The sequence below is a fragment of the Protopterus annectens genome, chromosome 3.part0, assembly GCF_019279795.1.
Source record: "Protopterus annectens isolate FY-2018-M chromosome 3.part0, PAN1.0, whole genome shotgun sequence".
NCBI lineage: Eukaryota > Metazoa > Chordata > Ceratodontiformes > Protopteridae > Protopterus > Protopterus annectens.
The window spans coordinates 787,112,082-787,124,997 of NC_056731.1; the positions used below are offsets into that span (position 1 = coordinate 787,112,082).

Genomic DNA, 12,916 nt, shown 5'->3' on the forward strand with positions numbered 1-12,916 from the left:
TGCAGAGAACTGGTAATGTAAACAACCTGCTTTGAAGGGGAGGTATCTTCTGCAAGATTCACTGATTGGGATATGCAGGTAAGCCTCTTTCAAGTCTAGAGTTACCAACCAGGCATCTTTGCCTAGCATAGGTAGTAACTGTTGAAGAGTCAGCATCTTGAATTTTGGAATGTCCAGAAATGTGTTTAGAGTGGATAAGTCCAGAATTGGACGCCAAGATTTGTCTTTTCTGGGTACCTGGAAAAGTCTTGAATAGAAACCTTGTTCCTTTTCCTCTTCTGGTACAGGTTGAATAGCCCCCATGTTCATGAGGGACAGAACTTGTTTCTGGGCCTCTGCCCACTGATTTGGGGGCAGATCCAGCCATCCGTTTGGGATTGGCAATGTGTGGAAATTAAATCTCTATCCCTGGGATACTATATTTAAAACCCATTTGTCCCCGTGCATGAAGTGCCAGTTTTCCCCTCAAAGGGGCGGCTAAAAGATAAGTGCTTGGTGATTGTAGAGGGAAGTCATTGAGACTGTTTACCACAAGGAGGTGCCTTGTTGTTTCCAGATTTGGAGGTGGAGGCACCCCATTGTTTTGTTCTAAAAGTTCCTTGTGACTGAAACCTGGAGCCTTTGGAATGTCTTGATTTGACTTCAGCAGCTCTCGGGGAACTGGAAAGGACCAGTTCTTAGTAGGCCAGTGCCTACTAAATCTTGGAGGTTGCATTTGTAAAAAACTTTCAGTCTGCATAGATTTAGCTTTATCTTCCATCTTTTTTAACACTTCTTCAGCCTTATTACCAAAGAGACGGTCCTGTTGTAAAGGAGCATCCAACAATTTTGCTTTAACATGGTCAGGCAGAGTTTGCTCTTTGAGCCAAGCATGCCTTTTTAGCATGGATCCAGTAACAGCAGCTCTGCAAGAGGCCTCCAAGGAATCAAAACCACACTGCAAAGTATGTTTTCCAACTTGTTCAGCTGAATGTAATAAATCCTGCAAATCCTTATTTTCCACACAGTCAGAGATTAACATAATTTTCTGTTTAAGTAGTCCCATGATATGCTGTTGATATTTAAGCATTTGAAATTGACAGTTTAAAGCCCTGATTGCCAAGGTTGCAGACGTGTAAACCTTCTTACCCCATCTATCCAGCGTCCTGGAATCTCCATCAGAGGGGGTAGGATTTTTAGCAGTAGAGGCCTTAATGCCCTTGGGACCCTAAGAAATGGTTTCAGGATCAGCAGTAGGATTTTTGAAAAGGAATTTGTGGGAGTCAGGAACCCTGTAGTATCTGTCTGGCTTACTTGGAGCTGGAGGCAGGGAATCAGGAGTCATACTAGATTCTGAAAAAAACTTCATCAGCAATGTCTAGAAAGTACAGTTTTGTACCTACCATAAATGTAGATGTCCGAACTGGATAGCATCTGCAGTCATAACAAGTGGGTTGTCCTGTCGTCAGGCAGCCCTTCAGTCGGCCGGATTCCAAAGTCCGGGTCCGGCTTCAGCTGATGTCGCACTCCACCCGACGTCATCTCTGTTGGTCTTCGGGTATAAAGGCATCAGTCGACGCCATTTTCCTCAGTGTTTTTTGCCCCAGATGCCAGTAGCCCTCTTGCAGGCTAAAATTTGGATAGATGCCAATGTTTCCAAATAGATAGAGGTAAACACAACAATAAGCATGTATGTACATATACACAAACAAATACACCATAAAAGACTCCCCCCCAACAGCTAGCTATTAGAAGGGTAAACACCCTAGGAGTACCACAGAGGGGAAGGACGGAGGGTAATCCTGACTGCAGATGCTATCCAGTTCGGACATCTACATTTATGGTAGGTACAAAACTGTACTATGTCCTTCATGGATGCATCTGCAGTCATAACAAGTGGGTAGAATACCATAGCCAACTAGGGAGGAGGATAAAAGTAGATTATGGTGTGTTTAGGATCCCTTGCAGTACAGCAGTGGCAAACCCTGCTCGGGATCTGGAATATAGAGGCAAATTATAATGTTTGGCAAATGTATGCACGGAGGTCCAAGTAGCCTCAATAATGTCTTTGGTTGCCACTCCTCGTAAGAAGGCTGTGGTAGTGGCTGTTGCCCTTGTAGAATGAGGTCTTATGTTCTGTGGAATTGGTTTTCCATGGAAGGAGTAACAGAATCGTATGCAATTTCCTATCCATTTGGAGATTGTCTGTTTGGAAATAGCTTTTCCTTCCCTTCCTGTTGCATAGGCTACAAAAAGTTGGTCAGTCTTTCTGCTATTTTTGTTCTGTCCAAGTAGTAGCGTAGCTGTCTATGTACATCCAAGGTATGCAGTATTCTTTCCCTCTGTTTTGTGGGTTGGGAAAGAAGGTAGGTAGGTGGATTGCCTGGTTTAAAGACACTCTGGATACCACCTTAGGCATAAATGTAGGATTAGTCCTCATGGACACTCTATCTTGGTGGAAGATTAGGAAGGGTTGCACTGCCATTAAGGCCTGTAGTTCTGAAACCCTCCTTGCTGAAGTAATTGCCAGTAGGAAAGCAGTTTTCCATGACAGGTGTTGTAGGTCTGCTGTTGCTGCTGGTTCAAAGGGTGCTAGTGTCAACTTTTCTAGCACAAAGTTTAAATCCCAAGCTGGTAATGGTGGTTTCCTTGGAGGTTTTACATTCTTGATTCCTCTGAGGAATTGCCTGAGCAAAGGGTGCGAAAAACAGGTGTATCAAAGCTGTATTCTGCTGAAATAGCTGATGCATGTATCTTGATGGAGGAGTAGGACAGGCCTGAATGAAGAAGTTCGCCAGATACTCCAGAATGTTAGGCATATCTATGTTTGAAACATCTTTTCCTCTTACCGTACTCTAGATGACAAACCTTTTCCATTTTCCAGCATAGTTCCTTCTTGTTGAAGGTCTGCGTGCTTCAAGAATAATGTCTTTAACTCTTTGGGAAAGTTCTGGAATAGCTGCTGTTATGTGATGTTCCATGCAGTCAGTTGCAAGGTTTTTAGGTTTGGATGTATGATGCTGTAGTTGTTCTGCGTTAACATCAAAGGCATCAGGGGAATTGTCCACATATTGTTCCGAGACATGCTCCTCAGTAGTGGGTACCAGTGTTGTCTTGGCCAGTTTGGTGCTATCAGGATAATCCTTGGACGTTCTTCCTTGATTTTCAGTAGTACCTTGTGTATCAAAGGAAGAGGCGGGAATGCATATGCTGTTAGGCCTTTCCAGTTGAAAGAGCGAATCCACTTTCCATGCTAATGGGTGGAATGTCCTTGTGCAGAATTTTTGAGCTGGTGATTGAGAGGTGATGCTAATAGGTCTATCTGTGGCATTCCCCATTTCTTTGAGATGGTCTTGAAGATGTCCGGTGGAGCTTCCATTCGTGGGCATCCGGTGGTTCTGCTTAATATGTCCGCTAGTGTATTGTCTTTCCCTGGTACAAATATTGCCTGTAACTGGATGTTGTAGCTGAGTGCCAGGGTCCACAGCTCCAAGGTCATTCTGCATAGGGGTATGAATGAGTGCCTCCCTGTTTGTTGATGTACCACATGACTGTGGTGTTGTCTGTCCTTATCATCAACTGGCCCTCTTTGAGAAATGGTTTGAACTTTTGGATTGCCAGTTTTACTGCCAGCATTTCCTTTAGGTTGATGTGCAGTTGAAGTTGATCCTGTGTCCACAATCCTTGCACGCATTTGTCCAGCATGTGGGCCCCCCATCCTAGGTCTGAAGCGCCTGTTGTAATGGTCTGGCTTGCTTGACATCTGCGAAAGGGTAGGCCTGGGTTTGACTGGCATGCCTGAGCCCACCATAGGAACTCCTGTTTTAAGCATGGAATTAGTGGGATTTCTGTTTCTAGACTGTGTCTGTGTTGGGACCATAAATTCTTTAGGTACCACTGTAGTTTTCTCATATGTAATCTGGCAAATGGAACCAAGATTATGCATGATGCCATGAAGCCCAAGGCCTGCAGTACTTTTCTTGCTGTTAACTTGTTCAGTTTTGTTAGTGCCAAGAAGTAGAGGGAGTTTTTTGTTTTTCTGTAGTCAGGAATGCCATTTGTTTTACTGTGTCCAATTCCGCGCCCAAGAATGTCCTTGTTTGGGATGGTATCAGCCTTGACTTTTGTAAATTGACTGTGTATCCCAGTGCTTGTAGCAAGTAAATGACCCTTTGTAAATCTGTTGTCAGCTTGCTTTTGTTGTCCCCTTGTAGCAGGCAGTCGTCCAGGTATGGGTAAATTTGAATTCCCTGAAGTCTGCAATGGGCGATTACTGATGCCAGGCATTTTGTGAATACTCTGGGCGCAGTAGATAAGCCAAAAGGCAATGCTGAGAATTGATAGTGCTCTGATCCTGCAAGAAATCTGAGGTATCTTCTGCAGATTGGTCGAATGGGGACGTGCAGGTATGCCTCCTTGAGATCTAGAGTTACCAGCCAAGACTCCTTGCCCAGCATGGGAAGAAGTTGCTGTAGGGTCAGCATTTTGAATTTTGGGACAATGATGTATGTATTTAAGGTGGACAGGTCGAGAATTGGTCTCCAACTTTTTCCTTTCTTGGAACTAGGAATAGTCTGGAGTAGAACCCTTTCCTTGCTCTGCTGTTGGCACTCTTTCCACAGCTCTCATGTTTGCTAACTCCATTATCTGGTAGAGCCTCTGTTTTTGATTTGGAGGTAGATTTGGCATTCCTCTTTGACTGGAAAAGTGTGGAAGTGAAACCGTAACCTTGATCTATGGTTTGTAAAATCCACTTGTCCTTTGTTATGTAGTGCCAGTTCTTTGAAAATAAGGTTAACTTTCCGCCTAGAGGAGCTGCTATTTGTTCCCTGGTAGGCGGATTTAGGTTAAGTCACTGTGGTTGTGTTGATGTAGTGGCAGTGGCTGTGTCTGTGCCTCTGTTGTTACCTTGCCACTGTCTTCCTCTGTAGGCACCTCCTCTGGATTGGTTTCTGCCTCTGGAACGCCTATTCCTGCCCCTTTGAAATTTTGTGGAGTCAGGAAAGGACCAATTTTTGGCAGGCCAGTTCCTGCTAAACCTTGGGGTTGAACCTGCAAGAAATCTTTAACAGTTTGAACAGATTTTGCCTTTTCTTCCATTTTCTTCATAACCTGCTGGGCAGATGTACCAAACAAACTTGTCTTGTCCATAGGAGCATCTAGCAACTTAGCTTTAACATGATCCGTAAAGCTTGTTCCTTTAGCCATGCATGCCTTCTTATCGCTGTGCCTGTCATGGCTGATCTAAATGAAGCCTCCAGTGCATCATAGCCACATTTTAAGGAATGGTTGCTAACCTGTTGTATGTTATTTACCATCTCTAATACATATTTCTTATCAAGAGATTCATCAGTGGTTAGTTTTTAGTTAACTGATCCAGCATAAACTCTTGGTATTGTATCATGTGAAACTGACAGTTTAAAGCTCTAGCTGAGAGAGTAGCTGAAGTGTAGACCTTTTACCCCATCTGTCTAATGACCTTGCTTCCCTTTCAGAAGGAATAGGGTTTTTAGCTATGGTCATGCTACTGCCTTGGGGCCCTGGGATATAGTTTCTGGGTCTGCAAGTGGAGCCTTGTAAAGGTGGTGATGAGTATCTGGCACCCTGTAAAATCTGTCTGGTTTGGCAGGGGCTGGGGTAAAGAATCTGGAGCGGAGCAAACATCATTGAAAGCATCATCCACCACAGAGAGAACAGGGGTATAGCTAAGGGCCTGTGCTGTGGGAGGTGCAGAAAAGGCCTAGGTCGTTTTCTGGAGTCTGGAAAATCCTGTTGCTGCCATTGGAACTGCTCTCGCATGGCATGTAAGGTTTCCCCAAAGGAGAATTCTTCTGGTGGGGAAGCAGCTGGGATGGATTCTTCAGCATCAGAATCTTCAAAATTGGAGAAGGGAGCCTCTGGCTGGTCAGTTATGTCTGATTCATCAGCAGAATCATCAGAGGACACTGGCTCGGGGCTCTGCCCTAGGTCTCTTCTCTGGGGCTGAGAGGCCCTGTCTGGGTGAGATTGAGATCCTCTAATTAAAGAAATTAAATCTTCTGCCAAAGTAAGCATTTGAGAACTAGAAGAGGGCCTGGATGTGGGTGGTTTAACAGGCACTGTTTTAGTAGTCTTGGCTGCTTTAGCCCTGGCGAAGGCCTTAATGGACATGGCTGCTGGAGGCCTAGCAGCACCACGTGCTGGGGTAGAAACATCCAAGGGGATGGTGTCTGATAAGTCAACCACCGTAGTGGGTAAAATTTGTGAAGTCGCTTTCAAGAGTTGTAGCAGGGGCCTCAGTTGTAGGAATAGGTTCAGCTGTACTTTGTTCAGTTTTCTCGGTTTCGCCGAAACCGAGACACTCATGATTTGCTTGACCGTGGTTTCGGCCGAAACCGCGGACCGCGAGTGTCGGTCTTTATCTTTGCGTTTTTTGCTAGATTGGGTAGTCGGAGGATCCGACGGCATAATGTACGCAAAATCAGAACCGAAAAACTGTTCTGCAAACTCCGACCGACGCCTAAGCGTTCGTCGGTTGAAAGAAGCACAGGCCGAACAGGCTGCTACGTCGTGGGCTGGGCCTAAACAAGGCAGACAGTAAGAGTGGAAATCTTTATGAGGTATTTGTTTCCCACAGTTTAAACAATTGTTAACTTTTTCTGACATCAGCTGAGGCAAGAAAGAGTCCCCAACGGGGTACTTAGCTTTAGAAGTCTTGAGTAGTATTCGTAGAAGTAATCTCTGGATCCGACCGACCGGCACTTGCGAACAGCTTCTGCTTCGGGCGCCACGCGGCAAGAAAGACTGAGGAAAATGGCGTCGACTGATGCCTTTATACCCGAAGACCAACAGAGATGACGTCGGGTGGAGTGCGACATCAGCCGAAGCCGGACCCGGACTTTGGAATCCGGCCGACTGAAGGGCTGCCTGACGACAGGACGACCCACTTGTTATGACTGCAGATGCATCCATGAAGGACATCAGGAGGTATAGCCAAAGGCCTATGCTAAGGAAGAAGAAGAAAATCCCCAAGTCGCTTTTTAGATTCAGAGAAATCCTGACCTTCCCAGTGGAAATGTTACCTTAACGTATGTAAAGTTTCTCCAAAAGAGAAATCCTCAGGGGGAGAAGCAGAAGGAATGGAATCTTCTGCGTCAGAGTCCTCATAAGTAGGTATAGATAAATCCTGTTCAGTAGAAGAATCAGAAGAAATAGAATCCTGATCAGAAGACTCATAATCAATGCCTTGCCTAGGCCTCTTAGAAGGAGTGGGCTGGCTACCCCTAATCAAGGTAATTAAATCTTCAGCCATTTTGATCATTTGCTTTTTAGGCATAGGGGCCTGCACACGTGGCCCAAGCGTCTGTTTTTTAGACATAGAAGTAGATTTTTGGCCTAAGTTTTGACGATGGCGTCCGTTTACTACACAAATCTTTAGGCTTGAAAACACCCTCAGAAGCCGGTGCCTGCACAGCGGATCTGGACCCACCTAAGGTAGAGACATCCGTGGGTTCAATACTTAAAGCATCTTGCGGCATACTGGACTCCGAATGGGTCTCAGTAGAGGCCTGCGAATCAAAAGTAGCGGGCATCAGGGACTGCGAAAGTGCCTCACTGAGTACCGGTGAACGAGCGACTGGCTTAGGAGAAGCGCCGTCGTCAATTTTGGACCTCGACAGCCTGTCTCTGTCTTTTTCCTTGCGTTTTTTAGGTATTCCGGTAGTCGGATTGCTAACCAACGTCATTTCTGGATAGCTAAATCATGAGCCAAAATATTTAGAAGCAAAAATGTACCGACGTTTAATAGTGCGTTGATTAAATGTAGCACAAAACCAACAGCAAGGTACGTTATGATCACGGCCTAGGCAAGGAATACAGTACAAATGAAAATCCTTATGAGGTATTTGCTTCCCACAAGTAATGCAATTGTTAACTTTTACTGACATCGGTAAGGAACAAGAAAAAGTTTCCCCAACGGGGTACTTAGCTTTTAGTTGAAGACTTTGGTTCTGAAACTTGAAAACAAAAATTTCAGGAGTCGGCCGACCGGCACTTGCAAACTGCTTCTGCTTCAGGCACCGCACAGCAAGAAAGACTGATGTAATGGCGTCGGCTGCATGTTTTATACCCCTGACGACCGGACGTCATAGAAGAAGGGACAGCAACCGACGCTGGACCCAAGACTTTGTTAATCAGGCCGACTGAGGGCAACCTGCCAGCAGATTACCCAAACATAATGACTGCAACAGTGAAACACGAAGAAAATATGATTAGAAACAATGAAATGAGCGTAAACAGCAAATTATGCCCACACATTATTTGATAATACAATGGATCAGTAGTGTACTTCTTACCGCAATGGCAGGAACAGTAATCTAACTTCCATCGGCAAAAGTAGCACTATTCAAACCTAAAATAATTTCCTGTAGTCTGCATTTTTTCCTCAAACCCACTTAAACTGCATTGAGGCTACTGAAGTAACCACTCAGACATACTGCATACTCTTAAACTTTCTTGTACATTACCTTGAAAAATACTACGTATGTCACTGATGAAAAAAAGTGCAAAAGCAGTTCACAAACCACTAATCTTTACCATTAATATAAACAAGTCCCCATCCCTAAAAACATAGTGCCTTCCTGGGTTATGAATTTCGTGAAGGAGATTATCTCTGATCCACAGTGTGCATTTGTAACACAGAAGTCCTAGCCAAACCTTACCCATTAATACCTTAATGAACCTGCAAGGAAGAAGACTGCAGCCTTACTTCCATACCTCTATCTGACTGACTGCATTTATGAGCTTAATCATTTTGTGAATGCAAAATGCACATGCGCACAAACGTGCACACACACACAAACACGCGCGCACACACAAATGCACACAAACGTGGGCACACGCACACACACCACAGAAGCCTACAGATTTGGGTAGAGTCAGAGGACCAGATGTTAATTCTGACCTGCTGCCACCTTGCCTAAGAGTAGAAATACTTTCAACACAGTATCAAACAAGGAACAAAACTTAACAATATAGCCTCTCTGTTAAAATGTTAAACTCTATTTAAACTCTGCTCATCATGCTGTCTGGAACCTGTACAAGAAAAGTGAAAGCAAACTTATCGTCATAAGATAGACTACAGCTACACCTAAAGGTCACTTCTCTTAGGCACGTAGTGCTCAACCTAATGGGCAAAGATTTAATTAATACCTTCAATTGCTCCGACAGCCAATCTATCCTCCCCCACATACACACATAAACAAATACAGCAATCATTTCTCTTCTCTCTGAAACAGATAAAAAAAAAAAAAATCTATTTCAACTGTAGTCTCAACTACTTTAATTTACGACCGTGTTCCAGTGGACCATCTCAAACAATGTTCATCACTACCTTACAATAATGAAAAAATATCAACAGTTCACAATAATGCATTCAAATTTATATGACTAGCTAACACATTATCAAAATTTAAATAAATATTTGCAATATTCATGATAAAAACAAATGTAACTGTTTATCTTTACCTAATGATTTCCTTGGACGGCTTCTTCGATTTCTTTGTGATCTCTACCGGAACTTGAACGACTTCTGGTATGGGCTCCTCAATTGCTGTATTTTCATCCCCCAAAAGAGCTGCCTGCTGAGAAAAATCCATGTCCTGCATGAACGACATGCTGCGCTTCAAAGCTAACAGCCGTTCCTAGAATCAGAAAGGACAGAGTGGCAGGGGCTTTACATCTCCCTCATAGCTGTGGTGCTATGATCATGGGATGGAATGGGGATGGGAAGAATGCACTTCTTAGGGAAGGCATGCATCACAGTTTGCTAGTGAAAGTATGTCTCCAGGTGCAATGCACAGTTCACTGGCAACAGTGCAAGTTTAAAAAATGGACAAAAAGGAGGAAAGACAAAATACACACAGACAAATGACATCAAAACACAAAACGTGTTCCAAATGATTTATCAGTATACTGCCAAATACCAAAAGATTATTAAAACATAACCATTCAAACATACTTTGGTTAAGTTTAATTTTTATTAATGTTACTTTTATTCTTTATGTTAGCCTTATTAAATATGTACTTATGACTAGCTCAAGAATTTGATTATCAGCTCACAGAGGAAGTAGTTGATGGCAGAATGTGATCCTCGTGTGAATGACATTTATGGCAAAAATGGTACACAGTTTCAACACAGCAGAAACAGTAGAGACTTATCTCACTTAAATGAGATGCCTGCATACTGACTGCAGGTACATTTACACACTAAATGAAGTTAAAAAGGGGGTAGGAATACAAATGAACAATGAAAAAACTGCATCAGACTCCTGAAATATTACCACTACAACAATATTTATCAACAATCTATTATTATGAAATATTATCCTGGATGTTGAGCTACAGCAGTCTGCCGTCATGGATACAAACTGGATCAAGAGGTGAAGTTTACAGCCCTATATATAATGACTGCTTTGTTTTGTCAGAGTACCTAGTTTAATGTTCAGTCTTTATAGCTGCACTACAACCATGAAATTAAGTATTTCCCTGGGCAGCACCGTACAATACACAGTAACTTTTGTAATGGGTGCAAGTGATAAGAAATGAAGCATGTCAGTAATGGAAGGCTTCAAACCTAATGGATTACAACACGAGAGTACTGCACCCTAGTTGTCTCTGTAAAGCAAAGGAAGTAAAAGACCACAAAAAATCAAACACACAGACCTAACAGATATGGAAAGTTTGTACCATCTAGCTATGACCATTCTGTAGTCATTTTGCAATTACAAAATAAAAGATGACAAGAAAACTCAGACAGTGAAGAACTTCCATAAAAAAGAAGTTATGTACTCACCATAACGTTCCATGTGTGTTGCCCATCTCGCCCTTCATTCTTACTGGTTGGGTTCAGAGCCAATCCATGGCTCCAACTTGGCCGCATACTATAGCTCGAAGTCTTTCATTTGGCTTGTGGCTGAATACCTATCCCATCATGCAATGGTGTAATTCCCCAGATCTTGTTTGCTGCTAACCATAGCCATATGTCTACATTTCTCATATATCATAGTATATATAGAAAGAAAAGAAGATCAGAGAAGCTACTTGCCTAAGGAGGGAATTCCTCTAGGTCCTCCAGAAGCCTTGGGCTGGGGGAAGGTTGGGGGGGGGGTCGTAAGAATGAAGGGTGAGATGGACAATAAACATGGAACGTTATGGTGAGTATACATCTTCTTTATGTTATGTTGTCCCATCAAGCCTTCATTCTTACTGGTTGGGACAGCGGCCCTAGCAACACATTTCCTAGGTGGCTCATGGGAATACACTTTTCAGCACAGTGGAACCAAAAGAGGTCCTGTCCCTGGAGGCCAAATCCACTGTTTAATGAGTGATAAAAGTATGGGGCCTCTCCCACACTGTCCACTGATAGTTTAGATAGATAAGAGGATAATGTTGCCATGGCCCTAGTAGAGTGACCTTTGACTTTGAATGGTAGTTGTCTGTTATTAGAACTGTAAAGAAAGGTAATGCAATTCAAAAGCCAGTTAGAGAGACTTTAGAAACTGGCATGCCTTTTTTTTTTCTATAAAGGAAATAATTGCTCAGACTTTCGTTCTATGTAAATAGAAGCAAAGCTGTCTATGCAAATCCAACTGGTGGAGCTTATATTCTGCCTTGTTGCCATGATTATGGAAAAACTCTGGCAGCTCAATAGATTGATTTAAGTTATTTTGCGAACACACTTTAGGTAAAAAGGATGGTGGTGTTCGGAGAGATACTCTATCTTTATGAAAGATCGAATAAGGAGGTTTGATTGATAAAGCTTGTAGTTTCAAAAGTCTTCTTGCAGAAATAATAGCAACCAATAAAATTGTTTTCCAAGACAAGAATTTGAGGTCACATGTTGATGAGGGTTCAAAGGGGGGTAAGGTGAGATGCGTTAGAACAAAATTCAAATCCCATGGTGAGAGACGTTCTTTAATGGGAGGTCTTAATAAGCAAGTACCTTTTAAGAACGCTTTACACAATCTGTGTGACATCAAGTTAGGAGTCCAGTCACCTATATGAAAATTTGAAATTGCAGGTAATTGTACTTCCGCTGCCGCTGAACCTTGTTGAAAAAGCTCTGATAGGAACTGAAGAATAGAGCTGATCGGGGCAGAAAAGGGATCAATGTTTCTTCTCTCTGCCCAATATGAGAAGCTTCAGTAGTTGCAAGCAAATACACCAGAAAGGAATACCCCAAATAGGTTGTATGTTAAAGGTGTTTGTCATAAGCCCTGTCCTAAGAGGGGATGGAGGGAGGGTAACCTGGACTGCAGCTGTATGCGCACTCGAACATCTACATTTATAGTAGGTACAAAACTGTACTATGTTCATCGTGCATACAGCTGCAGTCATCACACTTGGGTAGAATCCCAAAGCTAAGTAAGGGTGGCTGGAACTAAGCAGAATTAGGAGGGGCTAGAATGCCCTGCAGGACTGCTGTGGCAAAGCCCGCTCTAGATTTTGAGTATAGTGGAAGGTGGTAGTGCTTGGAGAAAGTGTGCACTGAACTCCAAGTAGCTGCTTCCATAATGTCCTTGGTAGGGACCCCCCTGAGGAAAGTTGCTGAGGTAGCTGTAGCTCTGGTGGAGTGGGATCTGATGTATACAGGCACTGATTTTCCATGAAATGAACAAAAGCATATGAAGTGGTCTATCCATTTTGAAATAGTCTGTTTGGAAATAGCCTTTCCTTGAGCACCTGTAGCAGAGGACACAAAGAGCTGCTCAGATTTTCTGAATGACTTTGTTCTGTCCAAGTAATAACGAAGTTGCTTGTGAATGTCCAAGGAATGTAGTAGCCTCTCTCCTTTGTTCTGTGGATTTGGATAAAAGGTAGGTAAATGAATAGTCTGATTCAAAGCCACACTGGATACTACCTTTGGCATGAAGGTAGGGTTGGGTTCGTAAGGAAACCA

General features: G+C 43.2%; 1 protein-coding gene across 7 annotated transcripts in view; it reads right to left on the bottom strand.

The window, feature by feature from the left end:
- BRD9 (bromodomain containing 9) overlaps positions 1–12,916 on the bottom strand; it is a 748,767-nt gene that overhangs the window by 488,858 nt on the left and 246,993 nt on the right. For 3 of the 7 annotated variants that reach the window (XM_044065136.1, XM_044065133.1, XM_044065132.1), the window contains one exon: positions 9,484–9,659. In XM_044065136.1, coding sequence (XP_043921071.1) covers positions 9,484–9,659 — 176 coding nt within the window. The remainder of the gene's footprint in view (positions 1–9,483; positions 9,660–12,916) is intronic. The other 4 variants (XM_044065138.1, XM_044065135.1, XM_044065137.1 and 1 more) reach the window with 2 other exon arrangements.